This window comes from Corvus moneduloides, chromosome 8, assembly GCF_009650955.1.
Source record: "Corvus moneduloides isolate bCorMon1 chromosome 8, bCorMon1.pri, whole genome shotgun sequence".
Lineage (NCBI taxonomy): Eukaryota > Metazoa > Chordata > Aves > Passeriformes > Corvidae > Corvus > Corvus moneduloides.
Window position 1 is genome coordinate 20,326,011 of NC_045483.1, and position 25,211 is coordinate 20,351,221.

The 25,211-nt window shown below is 40.6% G+C and overlaps 1 protein-coding gene across 13 annotated transcripts in view; it reads right to left on the reverse strand.

Annotated features, from left to right (window-relative positions):
* The window catches only part of SORBS1 (sorbin and SH3 domain containing 1), a 75,112-nt gene that overhangs the window by 20,678 nt on the left and 29,223 nt on the right, over positions 1 to 25,211 (reverse strand). For 6 of the 13 annotated variants that reach the window (XM_032117048.1, XM_032117051.1, XM_032117052.1 and 3 more), the window contains 15 exons: positions 24,218 to 24,393; positions 23,392 to 23,455; positions 22,186 to 22,260; positions 21,800 to 21,862; positions 18,053 to 18,100; positions 17,809 to 17,938; positions 15,708 to 15,822; positions 12,423 to 12,506; positions 10,165 to 10,179; positions 9,589 to 9,654; positions 8,916 to 9,017; positions 7,522 to 7,571; positions 4,463 to 4,638; positions 1,331 to 2,851; positions 520 to 605 (listed from right to left, as the gene is read on the reverse strand). In XM_032117048.1, the coding sequence (XP_031972939.1) occupies positions 520 to 605; positions 1,331 to 2,851; positions 4,463 to 4,638; positions 7,522 to 7,571; positions 8,916 to 9,017; positions 9,589 to 9,654; positions 10,165 to 10,179; positions 12,423 to 12,506; positions 15,708 to 15,822; positions 17,809 to 17,938; positions 18,053 to 18,100; positions 21,800 to 21,862; positions 22,186 to 22,260; positions 23,392 to 23,455; positions 24,218 to 24,393 (2,771 nt within the window). The remainder of the gene's footprint in view (positions 1 to 519; positions 606 to 1,330; positions 2,852 to 4,462; positions 4,639 to 7,521; positions 7,572 to 8,915; positions 9,018 to 9,588; positions 9,655 to 10,164; positions 10,180 to 12,422; positions 12,507 to 15,707; positions 15,823 to 17,808; positions 17,939 to 18,052; positions 18,101 to 21,799; positions 21,863 to 22,185; positions 22,261 to 23,391; positions 23,456 to 24,217; positions 24,394 to 25,211) is intronic. The other 7 variants (XM_032117049.1, XM_032117058.1, XM_032117057.1 and 4 more) reach the window with 4 other exon arrangements.

The window sequence follows — 25,211 nt, forward strand, 5'->3', positions numbered from 1 at the left end:
CAACAAAAACTTCAGACACCATAAAGAATTCTAGTTTGCACTGGGGGAAAACCTCCCACTCTCTGATAGCTTAAAACATTTTACACTTGCTGCTCAAGACTTGAGGACCCCCACAGGAAAAAAACTGTTTTCACTAGTTTGATTAATACTGACTCAAGTGGCTTGCATAAAGAACAATTACAGATTACCAATCTTTTTCTGCAAGTACTGGGGTGTTATACCACATCTCCCATGCATTCCCAAACTTCTTATATTATTTAAAGCCCCTATACGTAATTTTGTGCAACTGATAAGAACTATCAGGTTTATTTGAAACAAGCTGAACTGGACTATACACATTATACAGCAAATCAGTGGCAGAGAGTATTGAAAGTAAAACATACTAGTTACTGCTTGCTACTCTAACTTCCAGGACACATAGCCATGGACATACAAGACTCCCTTACATAAGGCTAAATGCTGTATTGCTCGTATGTGGAGCTGCTACTACTGTTATTAGGCCGTAAAGGAGGGCTTTACCTCTTTATCATCATGCCGCCTGCGGATAATTTCTTCTGGAGTTTCCATGTAATCAACTGGTGCAAAATGCCTTGGTGATTCTGAATCTACTTCAAAACAACATAAGGAAGTTAAAATACACATGGATTTACCTAGCATAACCAGAAAGGAAAAAAATAGGTATTTTTAAACACTTTGTTTCCGTTATGACAGTAAGGATTCTCAATTGCCATTGACCAAATTGCCAATCAGATGTTGATAATTTATCCATTTTCATTTTTTTCCCTTTTGGGCTGTACATGTGAACAAAGATCCAAGAACAGGGAGAAAATAATGATACAGGAAAGTGTAAAGACATAGAAGGACTTTGTGAAGAATCAAAGTGCCATCAAAGTATGATTTGGCATTTTACTGTTGAGAAAAGTTTAATACACACACACACGCATACACACACAACTAGACCTTGAGAAACTACTCCTTAAAGCAAATCATCTGCGTTTGGCTTATAATTCCCACGTGTGTAAATGATACAGGACTAGAAATATCTCATGTTGAGATTCTTGCATCCCCAGAGCTGCTCCAGAGAAACTGAACCTGATGTGATTAGAAACGCAGCGGAAATCGTTTCTCAGAAGTGCAGCTGTTAACAAGCCCTGAACAAAACTGCTCAGCAAGACACGCAAAGGACATTAGACACACTAGGGGAAAAAAACCAGAGAGTCAGGGGATGTAAAGGTGGGACGTAAAAATGCAAGGGTTGTGGAAGAAAAGAGGAGGAGAATGGAAGAAAGAAGACAAATAAAGGGACACTGGTAAAGAACACAAAAACCACCTCCTAGGTACGTCCCAAGTTCACTTTGCGGGTTGTTGTTTGTGTCCAGGCTGTGATAGAGGGCATATGAAACAGGGTTCCCATTGTTTAAGGAGTCAGGAGTGCCAGCCTGGCCTGCGAAGCTATCCCGGCTAGATCCCATGGTGGGGAAGTAGCTAAGCCTCTCCACAACGTCAAAGGAGGACCGGCGCCTGGGAGCAAGAGGCCCGCTTCTGGAGCAAGGTTGGTGCTGGGAGTGGTGACTCTTGTTTCCTACACTCCCCTGCAGCTGTATGGGGTCGTCAGGGTTGTCAGGGCTGGGCACTGCCAGGCTTGCCAGGCAGTCTGGGGGTGGAGTTCTGCAGGATTTGTGTTGGAAGGGCTTTTTCAATCGGAATGGGAGTGGGCTCATTAGGTAGACATTTCTGGGGAGCATGTGCCTATCCCCATAGACATCCCCTTTGGAATCAGGGTTCCTGGAGGCCTGCTGCTGTTCATGCCTTCGGATGGTAGTGAACCTGGTGTAGGAAGCTGGGCATGCGCCTTTGCATCTGTTTATTTTATGCTTCTGAGGCCCATTGAGGTTGCTGCTGCTGCTGCCACTGTCATTGGAGGCATTGGAGAGAAGATCTATCTCATCAGTGCAAGCTGAAAGTGTGTCCATAGGGATGACATCACTTACATCTGAAGCCGTGTCCTCCACATTGCTGCAGGAGTGGGAAGATTTATCTGCAAAGCTGGCAACATCCTTCTCTTCTTGGTGTGCTTTTGACAAATCCAGAAGAATCTCTGCAGAGTATGCAGCACTCAGCAAAGTTTTAGATTGAAGAGAAGTGGTAGGTTTGTTTAGCCCAATAGAAAAGTCAAGTGAGGGCATTGATCGGGATCTCTGGATCAGCTGCTCAAAGGCACTGATACGGGAGGAAACGGTGTCTTTGGGGATCTGCTCTGAATCCTCTCGACTAAGACTGTGCTCCATCCTGTCCTTTGCTTCATTCTCAAACTGAGATGCAATATCCTTCACGCTGCAGGAGGAGACTGTGTCCAAATGGATCCTGGACCGGTTGATCTGGTGCATGTCTTTATAGAGCATTGTAAACTCCATACCACTCTTTCTGGAGGCAGGGAACAGGTAGCCTTTCCTAGAGCTGGTGCCATACTCCTGCAGGCTCATGGTACTGCCGGATTTGATGGCATACTCTTGCTTCGACTTCATCAAGATGTTTTCTATGCTTTCCCCTATGTCTACCATGAAAGCCTTTTTATTATCAAGCAAGGCAGTGGAGCTACGAAGGTTTTCGCAGCTTTGAGCTTTCTCATGAGACAGCAAGATACCCGTCTTGTCTTGCACAAGAACAGCTGGAGCTGCTAGTTTGGGTTTGAATTTAGAAGGGAGGATTTCAGTAATGCAGGCTTTGGCAGCTGATAAGGGCTTCTTATGTTTACATGCGTGACCTAACATACCGGTATGACTAGTGTTAAAGGTTCGGCTATTAACTGAAGAGGGTGCAGTCATATGAGCATTCCCACCTTTACGATCCACTGGTAAGCATGCAGAATAAAATAAATACAACCTGTTAGCTTAAGTGCTAGAAAGCTATTGAGAAAGGAGAAAGAACATGCTTGGATTTCATAAAATGCACCTTAAAGAAACAAAATTTCAAAACATATAAAAAAGCAGGAAGAAATTGCGAAACAAGCCACGCTTACAGGAATAGGTGAAGTGCTGCTAACGTTTCTAAAATGAGAGGCTTGGCCAGAAGCAAATCTGGAGCACTTTTAAGGTACCCTCCTAAAAAGTGCTAAGCATCATGAGCTTCCAGGGAAGCTGTGGCACCATGGAAAAGAGCAGCTGAACTCTGGGCAGGATCAGGGTGTCAGCAAGAATGCAGAGGCACTAACATTGCAAAATGGCTTAATACCAAGCCTGTAATCACACCTACTATTGTCTCAGCACAGTGCTTGGCAAACAGTTTATTCCTGGGAGGGAGAAAACAATCAGAGGCTGACTGTGCTAGCACAAGCACACGACACAGCTGACCTTGCCCAAGAGATGCCTGCTTAGAGATTCCCCATACTAGGAATAAGCTGAGTGCCCTTCAGACAATGTGGTTGGCCATGGTTGCTTTAAAATACAAGGAGTCAGACCAGGACATTATATTTTTTTTAAAATAGGATTAAATATTAAGTCTGGTTTCAGCTTCGACTGCAGTTTTTAGGTCTGTTTCTGATTTGAGTTCAAATTCAAATGTCAAAATAACCATTCAGGTTCAATTGCAGTTTGGGGAATAATAACTGTTTGAACAGATTTTTTTTGTTCAGATCCAGTTTGACTCCCTGCCCTACAGGCCTGACAAAATGCTGAAAAACAGCTGGAAGATGGAAACAGAGAGACCTTTCTGGTGTGATGTACTATTTTTAGGGAGAGCAGTTCAGAAACCCAGCACATTCCTTCTCCAGTCCTCTCCCCATCTCAAGCCATTTTTAGGTTGAAGTTGGCTCAGAGATACATTCCCCAGTACAATTCCCCGACGGGAGTCATGCTCTTCCTTGTCTCTTTTAGAGAGTCTGCAATAGGGGTAGGGAAGAGGAGGAGATCAGTCTCTTCTGGCTCACATTCCTGGAGCCTGCAGGGCTGGTTCAGCCAGCAATTGCTGGTTCAGTGTGAGTGGGTTCAGTGTCAGTGCATTCTCTGCACAGCCCTGGCAGGCAGGAGGCTGTGTGGTACCAGCTACACCGGGGTAGCCAGGCCAGCAGACTGGTGTGGCCTGCTAAGATACTGCTGCGGGAAGAACAGAAAAGGCAGGGAAGGGCTCTAGAATGGCAAGGCAGTTGGAGCAGATGGATAGCAAGGCCAGCCTAAGCAGCCTTGAGGAAGAACATGAGGGCGTGGGGTGTGGCTGAGGTGCTGGATGGAGGGAGCTGGTCTCTCTTGAGAAGAGGAACCTGGATCAGTTAAAGGCATCATGAAAAATATTGGCCAGTGTGGTCTGAGAGGAAAAAGGAGAGAACACTGGGAATAGGAAAGAGGAAGGACAGCATAAATCTCAACTGGCTTGAATAGGACTCTAAACCTTGCAACAGTTCACCCCATATCACCTGGCTTTTAACACTGTGCAGAATGGAGAAGAGGTTAGTGCTCTAACCACCTACCTTTTGTGGAAGCAGAGCTCGAAGGTCGCTTGAGACCACTCAACCCCTGGAATGGGATATCTCCACCTTCCAGCACACTCTTGTAAATCTGCCTTTCATTCTCCAAGGCAGCAGGGTCCCCCAGAGCTAACTCTGACTCCCTCTTCACTGCATGGTAGTTGGGTGAATAGGTGGAGCTGGAATACACAAAAAAAATGGGGAGGGACACCAGGAGGTTACTCCTGTTTGCTGAGAGCTTCATGTAAAGTAAGAGAAAACCACACTTGTGAACAGAGAATAGACTGTATATGAAGAACTGGTGCTGAATGAAGAGGTTATCAATACACTGCAATAACGTTCTGGGTTTGGCACTACCAAAGCATCCTCCACTTGCAAGAAATCTGCAGGCTTAGTCCTCCCAGAAATGGGCAGCGACAGAGCACTCCTCTATTTTACAGATAAGATAACAGTCACAGAGCTGATACATTAATTCTTTGCAGATACAATGAAATTCACTGGCTAGTTGAAAGTACACAAAACCTTCTAGCTTCCAGTTCTCTCTCCTTAAACACTAGCCATACCTGTCCCATGCTTACAAAGCACAGCTGCTCAGGAGGTCATCTCATCCAGTTCAGCCCCCCAGCCAACACTATAGTTCAAGATTCCCTGAGCAGTTTCTGAAGCCCACCAGTGAGGGACCGTGCAGAGAAGCAATAGTATAGGGCTACAGATTCTATACTGTTTTAATTGCCAAAGAAATTCCCAGATGCACAGTTCTGTTCAGCTTTGCCCAAGGCTTCTACTACAGGGAATAAAAAAATCCTGGACTGTAGGTCTACCATGCATATATATAAACAGAATACTGTTAAAATTAGTACAATTTTAATTTCTTAGGCTTTTAAAGACTGGAAATTTATTGCAAATCCCTTTTCTAGTCCTAAGCACAAGTATGAAACTAAGCACAAGTATGTTCACACATCTGATTTCTAGATTTCCCTGTTTTCTCTCTAAAAGAATAACTGACAATGCCATGGTATAAATGGCCTTTCCAGGTACAAAAAACTTACTAAGCAATCAGGCAGACTGTTTTCCTAAAAGCTAAGCTCATCTGATACCAGTTCTTGTGCTCAACCAGGCTCTTCAGAATAAGATGGAGTCTCACATAAAGCTATTCTGGGGCCAAAGCATGACTGCTGGAAAATTTGAAAAAATAAAAATATACAGATTTTCCAATTCATAGAAATATTTGACATCCTGATGTCCAAGAGTGATTCAAATTTATGAGAATTTGGAAATGTTTGTGATTGTATCTGGTTGTTGTGGATAAATTTGTACATGCATCTGTTTATTTTGGATAGATGCTCTGGGGTAAAAAGAAAGCTTTAAACACATCAGAGGACTGGCTATGGAGGTGGAATTACACAATGTCTGGATCACAAAGATTATTTTCATTTCCGGACAAGGAAAACCAGATCATGTGCAGTCCCATAAATTACTTTCTGGAGGCTCCTGAAAAGCACCACAAAAGAGAAAGAGAATACTGTCACTTTTTCAACCTAGACAAAGCCCAAACAGACCCATAGCTACAAAGCTATTTTTTATCAGGGTTATCTCTTTGATAAAGAGTGCATTCTTTGTCAGGTACCTGAGGAACCCCAGCCGGTTGCTGCAGGGAATAATGACTGCCCTGAGGTTAGTTGTTAGCCTAGTTGTTAAAAAACAAAGGGTTAAAACAATCCTCCTTTGAGAATAAACCTGGGAGAGATAGAGGAGGCTATTGGCAGAATCCCTTTACTAGCTGCTCCCTTATTCAGACCAGCAAGCAGTACTGCATTAGGGCCAAAGCAGTCTGCAAGATCAGGTGAATGAAGAGAGAGCAACACTGCAAAAAAAAGAAGACAGTAAACTCCAGATATTTTTTCTCTCTGCTCTCTAACGGCAAGGCAGGGAAGAACGTGCAGCTCCACTGGGCCTCACTCTTGTGTCCCATTCCCAGCATACCGAGCTTGCTTCCTCTCCACTGGATCAGCCATTGGCATCCCTGAATGCTTTGTGTGGCACAGACAGTGCTGCTATGGGCAGAAATCTTACCAGCTGCTTACAAATATAAGATATTTATGCTAATCTCAGAGATTTCCATTTATTTTATTGCTCTCTTCCTTCCAAAACAAAACAGTTGCAGCAGTTGTGTGGGTTTGCCAGCAGAATGAACACAGAAGGGAACTGAGTTGAAAGAAGTACAGGAGACCTCTAAGGCCCCCACAGGGGCAGGGAACACACGTGGTATCAGTGGGCATCTGGAGGAGAACCTGCCTTTTTTAACGAACCATCCTCATAGAGGGGATCACTGTGCCTATGGACAACATTGAGTATTCAGTACAATTACAAGGAGCAGCAGGCTCACATTAGGGGCTGGCTCTGAGGCTCAAATAACTCAGGATGACTAAAGTAACTCAACACAGCTCAGCATCTTGCTCTGGATTTTTTTGTGTTCCTCTTTTAAAACAAACCAACTCCATGTACAGCTCATTTACACAGAATACACTGTTTATTACATATTCCGCTGAAAAAGCGGTGCCCAATTAATCTTTGAGAAATATTGTTACTCCTACCACTGTTCCCTTCCTGTAGGCTGGAAAATTACTGCCTTTCATCAACTGCATCCATCTAATCTGGTGCACATAACACGGAATATCTAGCAGGAGCCAATCTATCACACGTGTAACAAACAATTTTTTTTTTATTCCACACAATAATGTTACTTGCATGAAGACACAGCCAATTTGCAAAATTCATCAGATGAAGTTAAAGGTCTCTTTTTTTTTAAAGCCACTGCCTAGCACAATCAGCAAATCTTATTTAAACAATACCATCACTCATGTAATCACTTCAAAATTCATTCTGGATCAAAAAGCAGACATTGTACCAGGACTCACCTAAAGCATGCATATAATTCTTACGGTACATGCATATGTCTATATCCATCTCCCAAACAGCCAACCCATGTCCAACGCCCAAAACCTTGTCCTACATGACCTCAGATTGTAAAAGAGACATCAACAAGCAATTGAAGAACTTACTAGGAAGAATGGTCTGTGGAAGTTTCCAGAGGAGTAACACCTGCTGTATTCTGCAAAAGTCCAAACAAAGGAGTCATTGATAAGCCCTTACATGTGAGGAGAAAGAAAAAGGCTTGCTTAAGTAATTTTCCATTTATTGCTTGAATATTAGCCTATAAGAGACATTGAGGTTTAAATCTAAACGCAATTTAAGCTGTCAATGTCTTTGCAGAAAAGCAACAATTTTCATGAGTTCCTTCAGGGCAGTGACAGGTTTTTAGCACAGCCGATGCCTTTTCGCAGTGCCTATTCTTTTGTCTGCAAATGAGTCATTGTGAATAAAGCCAAAAGCAAGAAGAGATAACCAGCTGGGCCATGACCAGGAGACACATGCTCATAATTATTTCCCAAGCTTTCCCCCAACCGGTCACTGCCCGCCTTTGCTTTAAAGGTGTATTACATTTCTGCAGCACAATACATTCCTCAGCGTTCAAAAAATATCAAAGCTCTAAAAAGAAAAGCAACGTTTCAGTTCAGTTTCCTTACTTAAGAGAAGCAATGCCAGCTGCACAGGTTCAATAGCAAAAGCCAGTTCTTAGCCGCTTGCTTTAAATCCATCTAACGCTTCTTAGACACGTTATTTAAAAATTGAAGGCAATTTTAGAGGCAATTCTCTATTTGGTGTTCCCTCATCTATGTGAGGATTTCTATCTAGGAAGAAAAAGCAAATCTTGGATTTGAAAAAGCAGCTTTTCCAAGTCCTGGTGAAATGCCGCAGCTTCAAAAAAAATCAGCAACAGAAAAAAAAAAGAAAAAATGGCGTGTTACCAATTAATCTATCATTTCATGGTTCGAGTCCTGCAGACTCTTGAAGCAGCAGCAGCTGACCTGTCCTAGAAGGCCATGGCAAGGTGCAGCATAAGGAAAATTGTGTAAAATCTCTCGGGAATATCCAAAATCTTGGGTAGGCGTGCGCTCCAAGCAGAGAGCGGGGCTTGTATGAAGGGAGAGTAGATGGCAACACGCTTGAAAGGCACGAGATGATGACGTGACATGCCAACCAAGAATTTTAAGCTGATTGCTGCTGCTGCCTATTCATGTGAAAAATAGAGAGGGGGTTTTTTTGCAGACAACTGAACTCTAAACCTGAAACAGGGACTGGGATGGGGGTGGGGGCAGCTGAAAGCGAATGTGGTGGTGGGTGAGAGAGGAAATCACTGTATCTGAAATGGATTTCAAGCTGGATTCTCAGCATCACATTCTATTATTTCTGACAGCAACACAGCAAGCCATGCAGTCAGAACGCTCAGAACCATTATTTATCCCAACCTCATTTAATAATCATCCAGCAGTGAATAGATTAGAGCAGAGAGTTTGGAAACAGGGATTGGCAGCATGAAAAGAATAGGAAATACCTTCTGTGGCTTTTTATGTGGTGCTTTATAAAGCTTCTCCATTTTTTCTAAATCTGCCTCTAACTCAGTCTGGTAGAGGTAGAGGTCTTTTTCTAGATCACTCTGGTTAAAGAAGGAGAAGAAGAATGGGAAAACAATGCTTAGGGTTAGGGGAAACCAAAGGAATGTTAATTTTGAAAAAAAAAGAGAGCCTTTTAATTGAAAAAAGAGGAAGGTGGTATGGACAATACACAGAAAATCACTAGTAATAATCATGTTTCAATCATTATAGAGGAAATAGTTTTAGGCAATTAACATTCAAATCAAGAGATGCACAGGCCTGCTAGAATCTATTTCTACAAACCATAAAGTTATAAAACCCACCTGTAAAGAAAAAAAAAAAAAGATACTGTAACAATATGCAATATGCTGTTAGTATAATTATCATTGCAAGTCAAGATAGCAAAACAACCACTCTAAATTATGGCTGATTATGATTTAAGAACTGTTTATTTAATGAATTTACCAGCTACTTAATTGTTAGGCTAATGAGCTCAAGCCCAATTAAAAAAAAAAAAATCACTCACAAGCACACAAAACCCAAGCAATGCTACAAGAAAAAAAAAAAGAAAACCACATACACACATATATACGCACTAGATGCTGTAGTACAACGTACGTGAGACACAATTACCTTTCTATCCTCTCTAGTAAGGATAGAGCAATCTCCAGGAGTATAATCCCAAATCTTTTTTGGAGGCTGATGGAAAGCAGAGGAAGGAAATGAGGAAATGAAGATAAGGAAAGACATCACAGAGAATATGGAAATTGGATTAGAACAGAGGGGAAATACAACAGGGAATTTGCATCAACACTGAAAAGAAATTATAAAATAACAACAAACCACAACAGAGAAAGAGAGAGAGAAGGAGGGATAAATCTGCTATAGCATAAATATCAAGAAATCATGGGGGGCAAAAGGGAATATACATGCAGTGTGGAAGGGACTGTTTTCAGCAATGCTTTCAGAAATTTTTTTTTGCACGGTGCTCTAAGGGATTTTGGACTCTCTAGAGGGAGCCCACAGATATTGGTTAAAGCATTCTTAAAAAAAAAAAACCAAAAAAAACAAAATGGGGGGGGAAACCACGCAGTCATAAAAAGCATTTGTTTTGCTCATTCTTCTTTTCAAAAGGAAAGGGTAAAACAATGTTCTTTGATAAAGAAAAGGGAAAATCTTTCTCACACCCATCAGAGTATGAATACATACCATGTGAACAAATGGCTGATTTTCCAGAGGTGGCATTGTGGGGCAATGAGAATGCAGAGTTGTTATTTTTTATGTTACTGGTTTGGGCGTTGGTTTGTGGGGATTTTTGGTGGACAGAGTGGGACACAAGAAAGTTTGGGAACTGGTTATTTAAAGTTCATCCTACAGCTGAAAGTGCCGATTTCAAAATGGATTTTTTTCTGTTTGGATGCACATGTAAATATCAGGCAGGATTATTCAGAGTGAAAGACCGGACTGGACTCCCATGACTGGAGTGAGCAAAGCTACAAAAAGCATGTTCTTTGGGCTGTGGCAATGAAGCTCAGAGAAGGCTTTGCCAGCTATAAAAGTCTGAGATGGCATCCTGAATTCAAGTGCCGGACACCAAAGCACTGTTTATGGAGTTCCGCATTCAGGAACTGGCGTAGTTCTTGGGGAGCTGCACAGCTTTGGAACTGGACCAAGTTCAAGGCAAGCCATAAGAGAGCAGCACTTAACAAAAGTGCCCTGAGCAAGGTCGGGAACTTGTCACCAGAACAGATGCTCTGCTGAACACGAGACAGATTGCCCTGAGATACCCTCTTCTGGAATGAGGCCAAGGCTCCATGACTAAAAGCACAAATCCACACTTTTAAAGAACAGGTATACCCCCACATGTAGAAAGAACCAAGGGCATAAATGGTCTCCTTTCTTTGACACATTTTTCCATTAACTCACACTAACTCAAAGGACCACAGAGATGACAAACCTTCACTCATTGCAAAAGCAGATGGCTATTAATTACACGGCAGCAAAGATAAACAGGTTTCTTCTCACTGTGGAAACATGACACTGTGGATAACTCATGGCAAATTTTAAGGAGTCAAATCCTTATACTGACAACACTTACAACCTCAGTGAGGTGAGATTTATCTGACTTTTACTGCCTAAACATTAGGAGGGGTCATCTCAAACCACTGCTGAAACTCCTTCTTTAGCTTAGGATGGAAGGTCCATAGTTTTCTATGAAAGACTGGACTACTCAACCACTGTACATGCTTGTTTTTCAGCAAAAATTATGCTATTTGTATGATGTGATCAGACTGAGCACACAACTCCAGGTAGCTACATTCTGTGCAGAGGAACTTTGTCACTTCTGTCAGAACAAAGACTAGATTTAAAGGAAACTTGGTCTCTAGTGTCCATGTGCAGTTGCCTTTGAAGACAGTACTAAACCTTAAAACATATTTCTGTTTTGTTGTACACACATGGAATCTCAGCAGCACTCAAAAATTGTGTGCATGGGCATTTGACTACTGACCTCAAGGGGAAAGCAGAAATGACAAACCATCACTATGCTTGAATACATGTGAGAGGCTGATACTGACCCTCTGGTGAAGTAACAGTAGCTTATTAAACAGTATTTAATAACTAAGTTAATAGTCTTTAATCAGTAAGAACCAGTCCATTACATGCTTTAAAGTCACATTTTTTTCCAGTAGCCATGACCACTGATGTGTTCCCTCCATCAAAATGTTCTTTGTCCTATTGAATAATTAAGCTTTAGTTCATCTTCTTCCAGAGAGGAAATCAAGGCTTTTTTTTTTTTTCCTTCTTTCCACACATAGCAACACAGCTCCATTTGAAAAGAAAGAACACTGTTCTCAGACTCCTTTGGTTTCAGGGAAGGGCAAGGGCTGTCCAACACAGACTAATGCTCCCCATTTTATGCAATGGGCAGCTACATGCATAAGGAAATAAGCAGGAAACAGGGTCATGATCTGTTTAGGGACTGCTAGAAACCACTGACCTACAGTTTACAAGCCAGGGACAGGAATAAATAATTCTCCTTGACTTAAAGCTACCTATCAGCCATCCTAGATCTTGTCAGGCAGAGGGAGAATAATGGCTTTGAATAAGGACTTTTAAGAATGACAACAAGATATTATTTCTAACAGCAACAACAAAAATGCAGTTTGAACTATGGTGTGTGAAAAAATATTACCTTGTTGATACATAGTGCTGGAAGGTGGGGAATGTTTGTAAATGGCTTCAAAACACTAAAAGTGGCCATAGAACAGCTGCTTTATATTAGTACCAGGATGACATTATGTACAATCACATCTTTAAATGAGTAAGGCAGCTGTTTCAGATTTAGGGCCTAGGAAAGAGATGTGACAATCATAAAAAAAAAAAAAAAAAAAAAAAAAAAAAAAAAAAAAAAAAAAAAAAAAAAAAGGCAGGTTGACTTCATTGGTCATTGCAACTATCAAACTTACCGGTTTCCCAAACTCCAATTCCGAAAAGAATTTATACCAAGGTTCATTCTTTAAATCTATCTCTTCTGGGCTTATATCCCGAGTCTAAAGGAATTGGTGATAGGGGAATGGAAGAAAGAGAAGGATAACATTATGCAAAGAATACACGGAAAGGGACTGTTAGAGATGCAGATCTCATGACTTCCATTCTAAAATGTAGATATTTAGTCTTATAATTTGGAATTTCTATAGCATGTCTCTCATAAAGGCCATGAACTGCTTTGCAAACATCAGCTAAGCCTAGTAGCATCATTGTGAGCAACATGAATATGAATGAATTGCATTTTACAGGTCAGGAGACCCACGTAGAGAGAGAGAGATTATGCAGCTTGCCCAGAGTCACAGAGAGACTGAATGGAAGAGCTGGTAGTCAAGCAGTCCCTCTGTCGTACAGTCAGACACTTCCATCAAGTCCAAAGCTGCATGAACTTTACTTTTATTAATCTTCAGTTGGTTAAAAAAAAAGAAAGAGAGACTCAGTGAGACCTGATTCAAATACTGCATCTTTAACAGCACATGAACATGTGAGAAACCCTGTTCTATACACTGCAAACAGAGCGGAAGGTGGTTTTCTAAATCATACAAGACACATGTCAGAGAGAGTGCACCCTGAAAGATCTCTGAAAGATGGATAGAGCGACAATATTACATGTTTCTCCACAAATAAATGTTAGAGTATCAGACAAAACTATAATGAAGGAAAATCAGACAGGACAGAAAACAGTACAGCTGAAAAGGAAATTCCCTGTCATTCATACCATCTGTTTCAATGCAAAAAAAAAAATTGAAATAGTTGTAGCTGTTTGAAAATACTGATAATGAGGTAAGAGAATAAAAGTCCATTGCTAAAGCTTCTGAGGTACCAATCCCCAAAAGATATCTAGCTAATTCTTGCATTTCAATATACCTAGTATAAGACAGAGAGGATCTCAGTGCATTAAAAATATAAACACGTTATGTCTGCTGTGCCAGTGTGATCCCAAGTGCTCCATCACAAGGAGGAAGGAGCCACACAGACACACAGTATCCTCAGGGAAATCGTTTTGTGGTGGGGTTACTGAGGCAGTTGACAACAGTGCTGGACTTGGATGTCCCAGATGCTGCCATAGCCATTAGCATCACAAAAAAAAAGCTCTAGGAAAAGAGCTCAGGATCAATGCTGAATGAGAGGCAATGCAAGATAAATAGTTACATCATGTTTAATGCCTGATGGCCTGGAGAATGATTTGACTATTTCTTAAAGGCACGAAAGAATCAATACATCTATTTTTTATTTACTGCATTCCAACTAAAAGCACTCATCTTATATAACTGTGTTTACTTTAAAACAATGTCCACTGATGTCAACAGGAAGCTATTCATTGCTCTGAAATGGTTTTGGGTTGAGATTCTGATAGTCACAGCTGTAGGTGTGATTACCAGGAGATACTCAAAACTCTGGCACCTCCCTGAAAGATGTAGTCACTAACCACTATATTACTGTTATATTTAATGAGACTGATGGAGACTGTGAAGCTACTACTTCAAGACCTTTCTTCTCTGGTCTGTGGCTTTAAATTAAAGCTCTTAAAATAACATTGGAAGTAACACAGCTATCACTTCTGTCTTGGTTTTGATGAGTTCTGTACATACAATCTTTTCCAATTATGCTGATGATGGTTCTGCTTGTGGCTTTTAGACTCTGATTCCACAGCTCAATTTAGTACCTGATGAAGTCTGAACACGTAGACAGTGCCACTGGTGATGACAGACCTTTTGCAAATGTTTAAGTACACAGATGAAGCCGGCCTTTTGCCACAGGTTTTAATCTTGTCTGTTTACCGTGAGACAAAATTGATGTTTAAGTCAGCAGAAATCTGGCTCCAGGATGGACTGCAGGAATGGAGGTGTCATACCATGTTCAAACCACTCCTCACTGGCACTTCTCTAATGGGCTGAGCCAACGCCCAGTAGTATCAAGAGGGAGTCATCCACCGCCCATTGCAATAGGCACTAGGATCGTGCTCCCATCAGGAGCAACCTTGTTGAAGTCAGTGAAGGGACACGGGTGTGAAAAGAAGTTGGTTGCAGGATCTTCAAAAAGTGATGGACCTTGATTACACTTGGAAGGAAAAAAGAAAACCCACCAAAATACTAAGGAGAAGCATCAGGTCCCACAACAGACTTGATTCTTACATTTCTATTGATTTAAATTGCTATTCACTCTTGTGTAAAATCCTTGGCAGGTTTTTCAGGAGCATTCCTTTATCTACTCCATGCATGGATCAATGTCTGAGCTGTTAAGGCACAAAGTCCAGTTTACATTTGGAAACTCACTGCAATTCGCATTTCTAATTGAATCCTTCAAATTAATGCCTTTATAGAACAATTATATCTTTATGCACTATCGTTTGTTATACAGTACTGACATCGTTCAGTATTTTCTAGCAGTTTCAGTGTCACACGTGCACCATGGAAGGACACCTGTGGTGATTTATATAGGACCAGCTGATGAGGTTAGCATCATCTCTCTGCCCGGTCCCTTGTCAAGTATTCTCAGCCAAGGCTGCAGAAAGAGACTTTCGTATGTCCCCAGCTGTCACAATTCACAGCACTGCCTACTAATTGAAATTACTTACTAACTGAAAACCAACGACTGAAATTGGTAACAGCTCACTTAATACTGCAGGTTACATTCCACCATAGCTGGGGAGCTCACATTCAGTCCTGCCACCTCTGCCACAGAAGTGGTGAGATCCAGCTGAGGAAAAAAGCAGCCCAGGGAAGATGGCCATATCCTAATGCGCACCTCAGAGGCATCCATGGAGGCACACTAAAGGCACTCTAAAAACTAGTTCAGTGTTTAAAGCATCAGAGGAACATAGAAACTGAACCTGCCTTCTCTGTTGCATAATGCCTTCAACCCTCCTGCATCAGCTAATGCTGCGCCCTAGAAAAAGTACAGCTGGCAAAACAGCTGCTGAACAGGTCACAGTGTCGAACATGGATTAAAAACTAGGGTTAGTGATCCATACTTAACACGGAAAACAACATGTCCAAAAGGAAAGAAGCCTCTCAATCCCCCTGCACCTTGCTTTAGAGAGAAGAAAAATGTTAGGAAGTTATGCAGAACAGTTTTCAAAATACATCACATGAGCACTGCAATGTAAGCATAAGGAATCCCATCCAAATAGAACCACACCAGCATTTAGAGAGTATTTCATAATCACAGGATAAAGCTACAAACTAGGATAAATCAAACATTACCATCTTTTCGTTGTTCAGAACGGAGGACTTCCCTGGCTGATAGTCATAAATGCTCCTAGGTTCTGCACGGTATTTTCTGGTGTCCACCTTCTTGTCTGGAGGCTCCCAGTCAGTCCTGAGGAAACAAAAATCAATTAACCCAAAATACTGTGGTTTCTTTGGAGACAAACACTCCATTTTGACAGATGCTTTACCCCATTAATCATGGTTTAATCAGGGTACTTTTCCTTAACCCAGGAAAGGAGACTGCTACAAGAGGAACAGTTCAGATTGGGGTCTGGACACCTACTTGTTTATTTGTTGCAGGCAGAGTTTGATACAGCTCAGCTGCTGAAACAATTGGAGCAGAGGGGGGTTATTCTAAGAACTTCCAGTAAACTTCCAGGCTTCTGTATCTTTCCTCACTGGAAACAGCTTAATGATGGGCTTAACTCACAAATATGAACATGTCCCAACTTTGGGCAGAACATAGGTTAAATTCCTTTTGCTAAACTTCTGCCTTTTAGCCACATCACTGATTACCTGACTACCACTGCTCTGGATTCTGAGGGCACTCTGGATTCCAAGAGGAGGTTTCTCCTAGAGACATGAAAGAATTATCTCAGGCTGCTCTATCTTAAGATGGCTAAGAACAGTCCATTAACATATCCAAATCACTATTTTGTGCAATGCCTATACCAGCACAGTTCAAACAACAACAGCCACAAAACATTCAGGGTCCATATCCTACAAGGTCCTGCTGCTCTGAAAATTGGTATAATCAAACATCTCATGCAGAATAACAAATGCTCTCCAAAAAGCCCAGAAAGCAGCCCTTTTAAGATGATGAACTAATTCTGATTTTGCTCTTGGCATGTTCTCTTTGATGGGCAATGTGTATGTTGATTGATCTCACGCAGAATTCACCAAACAAAAGTGAAGCATCTATCTGAAACTGCTGCTCCAGGTTTCCTCTCCCTTACCCTTCTGATCTGGTTAGGGTAGAAACAAACCACTGAGCTGCCTAAACTCTCTCCACTGGCTGAGGAGAGACAGAGACGACCATTTTAATTTTTTTTTCTATCTAAAGTAAGGCAAGATGACAGTCAAAATGATTGGCACACAAACAGTGTACAAATTTCAACAAGAATGAACTTTGCTGTCCAGAATAACTTGATTGCTTAAGACTTCAACCACAGAGAAAATTCTGGTGAGGCACTGGCTTGCCACTAGATAATAGGAAGCATTAATTATGGTAATCCTTTCAGTTGCAAGAGTTTTCTCAGAGAACAAATACACGAATGCCTTCAATTCCTACATAAGGAAGACACATTCTATCAATAAACTTTGTCTCCTGATCCAGTGACCTCAGATGCTCGCTAAAGCATCAATCTCAAATTACAGCATTGCTCATTTGAGGCAGCAAGTGAAAAACACTAAGAGCATGTAGAAGGTGGTAAAGGAGGGAGGAGCAGTTCAAGAGCTGGGAAAATTCAGCAGGACATAAAATATTCTTTGGTCATTCTGCTTTTCCTTCATTTGGTAAATGCATTTTTACTGTTACAAAGAGGTTTAAAATACATGGTAATAAAGCAAAAAATGAGGAGGGAAGTAATCCTAAAGATCAGAAATGACACTGCTGACTAGAACCTACTTCCAATAAAGTTCACATGGGTAAGACTGCTCAGAGATGGAAAACGTAACAAAGTTTTTACCAAGGTTCAACACAAATCTAAATTTTGCTTCTCTATAATTATCGCTACTTGTTTGTATTCTGAGGCCTTTACAGTGTCACACTGAGCCAAGAGTCTCCACTGTGCCTATGTGGTAGGCACTGTATAGACACGATACCCAAGGAAACACTCCTCACCCAGGCAGGAGACTATGCAACAGACTGTGTGAGGCCTCATAAAAAAGACAGACAGAATGATGGACTGGGCTGTGACAATGAAGGAGTTCACTGCTGCCTAGTAAAAGACTCAAGAGCAAAAACTACACATTCAACTTCCAAAAGAGTTTAACTGGAGTTGTGGACCTAAGGCTTCCACTTTTATCCCCTTCCCATTGGCAGCTTTCAGATATTCTTCCAGAACTGATCCATATACAACTTAGTTCAGGTCACCTTTCTGGGCTTGATTTCAGTGATGAAGTACGGTTTGGCAGTGGCAAAGTGGCAGACCTCTTCACAACCTTCTCTGAATCAATATTGTCCATCTCACTCTTGGAGCGGGGAACAGAAAGCTGGGTTCTGCCTGTAGGATAAATCACATATAGGAATATTGGTGAACTGGATAGGAGACAAATAAATACATGCTTTACATGCCCTTTCTGTTTGACAAATTAAACAAGAAATGTGAATTACTTACTGTCCTCAGAATAGGAATAACGAGGAGAGTATGAATCAGAATCTTCATCTGAAAGACAAAAACATTTTGCAAGGGAGTTGAGAAATCCCCGAAGAAGAAGCAGGAGAGACCCTTTAATTTCTTCTACTAATGCATTGACAATAATTTGAGTGATATGCCCAATACTTACCTCAGGGAGAGTATCCTAAAAAATAAAATTCCAATGAGGTTTAAATTGCATTTGAAAATATTTCCTAGATTAGATATAAATATTAATATACTACTTACACTAATACCTTTCTCAAGGCTCTCAAAGAACTTTCGAAAATAATCCCTTTTTATCATAAAACTCCTCTATATCAAGGGTTAATAGATCCACTTTATCAAAAGCTGAGAGATAGAGAATCCAAAAGCCATAGTCTATGATTAAAATAACTCATTAGGTGCTAAACACAATAATTGAGCTGAGGAGTCCTGCTGCCAATCACATATGATTTTTGTATTTAGCTATTAGACAGCATCCAAAGGAGGGCAATGAAGGTGGTGAAGGCCCTTGAGGGGAAGCCGTATGAAGAGCAGCTGAAGTCACTTGGTGTGTTCAGCCTGGACAGGAGGAGACTGAGGGGAAACCTCACTGCAGTTACAACTTCCTAGTGAGGGGAAGAGGAGGGGCAGACACCAATCAAGTTCAGTCAGGGGAGATTTAGGTTGGATATAAGAAAAATCTTCTTCACCCAGAGGGTGATTGGGCACTGGAACAGCTCCCCAGGAAATTGGTCACAGCACCAGCCTGACAGAGCTCAGGAAATGTTTGGACAATGTTCTCAGGCATTATGTGACTCTTGGGAATGTCCTGTGCAGGGCCAGGAGTTGGACTTTGATAATCCTTGTGGGTCCCTTCCAACTCAGCATATTCTGTGATTCTGTGACTGCAAAGGGATTTGTGAGCAAAAGTATTACTAACACCTCTTCAAGGAAGCTACTAAATGTGACAGAGAAAAAGACAGAAAAACAAAGAAGACGAAGCTAGAATAAACTAGATTAAAAAACTCTTTAAAGAAAGTGTTATGTGAATTTAGTGATGCCAATCAACAGGTAGAAACAATTTCCAAATTTTCTCTCAAGGACACCGATCAGATACTACAGCCAATCTCATCTGGTGGAAAAAACAACCTGGCTAACACAGCTGACCTGAAGTTGCAGTCAAGCCTTCATCAAGCCTTTCAGGAAGGCTCAGGGAAGTCTAAACTTCTAGCCTATCTGCTTTAGTTCTCTTGGTGAATGAATTAGAAGGTTAAAGTTCCAAAAAGATGATTATTGATTCTTGGTATGCTTATCATAACCTTCAGGTTAAGAAAAAGCAAAGGTCAATTTTCAGGCCAATTTCCATATTTTAAACCTTAATGACACAAACCAAATATATTACACCGAATTGCTGACAAAAATGACGTTATTCTTAAATATATATTTGGTTTATTCAGATAGAAAAACACTTGGCAAATCATAAAACTCTCAGCAGTCCCTAAAAATACAGATGAACAAATGTCTAGAACTACCTTCACAGCCATTCACCTCTAATAATCTTATTTAGTGCTGGTAAGCAATAAGAAATAATTTTATTTACTTACTTGATGAGAAATATCAATATTCATTATAGCTCATCATTCAAACAAGAAAACCATACAATAAAAAATTCACTTCAGATAATTGCTATTTTCCAATTTCTTATATTCTAATACCTACAATAATGAGGAGAATAGGTATGTTTTGTCTCTGAGTATCTTATAAAGAAGAGTGTCTACATTTCTTTCCTTTTTACATAAGAAATACTGAAACACAGAAATCTGGAACGATTTGATAATGTTAAAGAGTAAATCAGCATTGAGCATTAAAACAACATCTGTTTCTCAAAGCTGCATTCTATCTATGGGACTCTTCTTCACAGAGCAGAAAATCACAAGCTTGTAACTTCAAAATCTGATTCCTTTAAAGAAGAGAGACTTTCCCTCTAGATGGTAGAGAATCGGCAGGGTTGGGTTCCATTTCATGGATTGCACACATTCTGTATGTTTCTAGAAACTCTGAATATATTTTTGAAGAGAGCCCAAATCCTGATGTTTCTAGGAGATCTTATGCATCAATCCATTCTGACATTAATTGTATGAAAGTGAGGCTCCAACCCATCTCTATATAAACACTGCCACTGAGTACCTATCTTTGAAATGTTTTCTAAACACGTGTCTTGGGGTGACACATGTACTCCAACCCCTCCAACTCAACATCAAATATTTTGTATTTCTTCTCAAGAAAAGAATCCAAGCAAATATTAGAGCAATGTATCCCCATATATTGAGAATAAAAATTAGTGTTTGGTCCAATAAAATTTCAACTATATAAACCAGCAAATTACTTTCATATGCACATTTCTAAATGCATAGGAGACATTTATGGGAAAACAGACTCTTTAATATACTATCATCATTGGGTTTGCAAACTATGTTAGTCCAGATGAGTAAAATAGATTTTCAAACCTCATTATGAACAATGAAATATTCTCTGTAAAACTCTTTTATCCATTAGTTACTGAAACTGTTTCTCTCTCACCCATACCCACATACCATTCTGCCAAGAGAAAATAACTTACCCTGCATTATGATTTGCAAGGCAGGACCCTTCACCTAGTATGTTTCACCAGGAAGTTATCAAGTGTCTTAGATACCTGTATGACACTTCATCCACATTCATTTTAACAGTGAAATGCACCTTACGTTTCCTTGCCTTCTTCAAGCATCTCAGCTCATATTGCATGCTTTCTTCTTACACAATACCCACCAGATGTTTAAAACAAACATTAAATAAAATGGTTAATTAATAGTCTCACCAGGGTTGGCTTGAGGCACAGGCTAAGTAGGCAAGTTCCTAAATTGCAGGATCTAAAGTGTCACCAAAGCACCAGGTCAACAAGGCTGTCACCAACAACTTCCCAATCAGGAGATGTCTGTACATCCAATGTGTGCAGCAGATTCCAGTATTTCTCATATATAAGTATTTTGCACAGTCACACAATTATCACTGCAACAGATGCTATTTCACCATGCCTGAAATATGACTGCAAAGTATTCTGATTTGAATACAAAGTTTAAGTGAATCTGCTGAGCACATGAAGAGATAAGGTAAAGAGAGTGTTATTTCAAGTAGCAAGATGTGCTGATGAGACCAAACTCCGTCCTTGCCTAGATATGCCAAGTGCACCTAAGACCAGCCCTGAACCTATGTTACCAAGTTATTTTTATTTTAAAAGACTACACTGAGGGACTGATCCAAAACCCACTGAAGCAAGCAGCCTTTTTACCAATATGCTTCAGTGACATTCTGGGTCTGGCCCTAATACTATGTTAATGTTAAAAACCAGAAGCAAATAATTAATAAAATTTATTGATTTGAAAGGAGGGGGAGAAATCTCAGTTAAACCATACCTTTACATGTAAAGTCAGCAATCTAGACATGTTAAATAATCACTGCACACGCAACTGATAAGCGCATAAAACCAAGCAAACCTCAAGTTTGCAGCATTAGTCAAATACTAGTTACAAAGGCAGAGGAGCACTGCAAAACCAAAAAGGCATCATACAGTCAAGGCAAGGCTTAGAGTGCAGCAAATCATTATGAGGCAGCATAATGCTCAGCAACTAGAAAAAACTCCGGGAAGAAAATAAAGGGATAAGGCAGCATTTGTGCAGATAAATATACATGGACCTTTATTATTACCTTCAGAGATAGGACTAGGAGTAGACGCAGGAAACTGGTATGTAGGAGAATAAGGATTGTCTTCTGCAGCAGAGAAAAGCAGTGGATTTTGAGACTATCCACAAGGAAGTGGAGGTTATGCTTCATCCCCCAACTTCTATCACCATATGATTTTATTCCCTACTTTAATAACACTAGGATAGATGGTATCAGACTTTAAAAAAAGATTAATAGATTAGCAAAGGTTTAGTTATTTTATGCATCACACACGAAGGTATACTGGGCATAACTGAATTTCCAGGCAGTGTAACAGAAAGCTAGAACCTGAATCTAGTTACTATTAGGGCACTATAGTACAGTTAACTCAAAGCACAAGACAACAGATACTCTGACTGAACTTCTGGTACCTTCAGTTTTTTGCTGGATTTCAGGAAGTTCAGGAAATATGTAGGTAGGGCAATAAGGGTTTTCTTCAGGATTGTCTAAGGAGAGGAACATGATTTGCAAAAAAGAACAGAGAGGACAGATTTAACGGGGAAGAAGGGCGAGCCAAGAATCCATTCAAGCTGACTGCAGAACAGTCCCTCTCGTGCTGATGTTCTAGCTTGACACAACCTAGAATGCGTCTTTGTTCATTGCTGCCTTGCATGTCTGGGCCTTGTGAGAGATCCTGGAAGCCAAGGGGACTGAACTCATTCTCCTCCATCTGAGCATGGGCTCAAACTGAGCTAAAGAACCTCTGTTAGGAGCAGCAGGATTAGGAAATAGTTCAACCCCTCCTCATTCCATCCGCTACAGCACAGCATTTATCTATGCATAAAGCTCATCAGGACAGCACCTGCAGCAGCAAATACAGCTCCAGTTTGGCATGCTCCACATTTTGCTACAGAAGCACAGATCTGAGCTGCGCTTGCCTGCGTGTCAGGCGGTTCAGAAGGTTCAGTTTGCAAATGCTACTGCAGCCATTTCTCACACAGAAGAAAAATGTGAATGTATCAGCAGTCAGGCATAGAAGTGCGCCAAGGTGGGAATCCCTTGAGAGTGCACCACTAGAACGTTTGGAAGTCCTCACCACAATTCTAGGTTTTTAAAGGAGAAAGATAGGGGTTTTGAAAAAGCAGAGTTCAGATTTTGAATTCACCAAAAATTAGTGGAAACCTTTCCACTGGTTTCAGTGAACTTCAAATCATGCTTTGTTGTGCAGATACTAAAGCTTAACAGTATAAAAAGTTTTCTCTTATGCACAGAGATGTTTCAGGGATAACCTACTGTATTTTAAAAGTGTGTGGATTGGGTTAGCTGGTAAAACTGGAGTTCAGGGACCTATTTTCTCCAAGTATGAAATTATTATTGGCTTTTCTGGTCTCAAATAGTATACTTGATTTCGTGTTCACCTTTCAGAACAACTCAGACCTTTCTTTGGACTTCACTGTTCTCTCACCATTGACTTCAAAGATTTCAAATACATTGGTTGAGTTCTGTGGTGCAGAGCAAACACTAATTAACATAAAATGCTTTTATTTAACACTCAGTACAATTCTTCATATGAATGAAACAAAATGTCATCAAGGTGGTTCATTTAAAGTAAAAAAAACCCATCTGTGCTACAGTACCTCTATTTAGCTTGTGGATCTGTTTGAACATCGTCTTGTACCAGTCCTTTGATCTGTCTGTATTCTATTGGAAAAATAAATATACGTAGAAATAATCAACAATGGTTTTACCAGCCTTCAAAGTTATTCCAAATCTTCCAGCATTGAAAAAAATTTACACTCTGCTATGTGAAAGCTATATGATATTAATATTCCAAAATATGAATTATTTCACTCAGGTATATCATCTCATATGAGGTTTCACTCAAGTAACTAATAATGAACAAGCTTTGCAGAGGCAGGCTGTAACCTCTGTAGAACTGCAGATTGTATGAAATGTTTTGCATATTAATCTGGTTTGACATCTAAAATTAAACATCTTGCCTATTTTAGTCATACATATCAATTTCCTAAGTATTCAGTGGACAGTTAGAAACATTGAGTGTTTAAGTCATTCCAGACACTAGGGGTAAGAACAGGTTAATAATTCTTTTCATAATTTCCTCTGAACACTGAATGAACGTAACCACATATAAAAGAGGTATCTGCCTCTAAGATGGCTAAAATGAGACAAAACTCTCCTTTAGCTGCTAGATGGGAAGGAAACAGAGGAGCAGAAAACATAATTTTCAGATACTGTGAGAAGAAATACTAATTTTTAATTTTCTTTTCCTGGAGGCAGCTGAAACGGGTCATAGCAAATGGAATAATTCATCATAAAATATATCGGAACTAGAATTCAATCCTCCCTTAAATCTCTGCAGCTGTAGTGAGTTCCCTCAGTCCTAAGGTAGGCAGAACCTAGCTCAGGTTTTTTGCATCAACCACATGCTCAGTGTTGTCTTACCCTCAGTGGAATCCCAATATCATCGACAGAAGTATCAGCCATGTGGTGAGGGCTCTTGACAGTGCTTCTCTTTTCTTCCACCGCCCTCTTCTCACTTGGCACTGTCTCCTGAACCGGCTTGTCCCGTAGAAGTGCTGAATCAACTTTATCAGAAACTAATCTGTCTGGCACTGAATCTGGAAAGGACAATGGGGGATTTTTACCTCATCCCAGCATTTCACAACATCACCATATTCCGCTCTTTTAAGGCAAAAATCCTAGCAAGTAGTTGATGAGACAGACTGTGTCACTGCTGGCTGTGCTTAGCAGCTAGACTGAAGGAAATCTCCCAAGAAAATGCCTGATACCAGCCAAAGCAGGCAAGCATCTCTCAGGTTACCATCACACATCTCACGACAGTCTCAGCTGTCATATAAGACAGTGGAGTATTTCGGTATCAAGAATTGTTCCTTTTAACTAATTAGTAACTCTACAATGTCAGTCTTCATCAAAAAGCACCAGTGATACAGTCTCCCGTACATCATTTTCTGCTGATTTCAGCCTGAAGGTGCATGGTATGTGGTAGTGGTGCACTACTTTTTAACAGCTTGCATTCACCTGTCTGACAATTCCATTTGTTGCAGACAGTATATGATGTTTCCAATTCATTTCCATGCTTTAATCAGAGTGTGTAAACAACAAATGTTGTTTAAGCACACATAGGACATGATTGTACAGCAGTCTGCATAAAGATGGAGGGAAGTAACTAATTTCTTCAGATTGCCTTGCTTCCGAACTGGAATTCCTTGACACTGCCCAACTGACACCCAGAGGTAGCAGCAGGCATCACCAAGGGACTTCAGGTTGCTCTGAAGCTCTACTCTGCTCTGCAGAGCTGTAGCACAGCAACCCTTAGTCAAGGACTTTTTCTATGTGGATTTCCTGGAGAGGAAACACCTGCAATTTTAGTCTGCCTCATCAAGACTTTTGCAAATCCAATAATTTTTACATCACT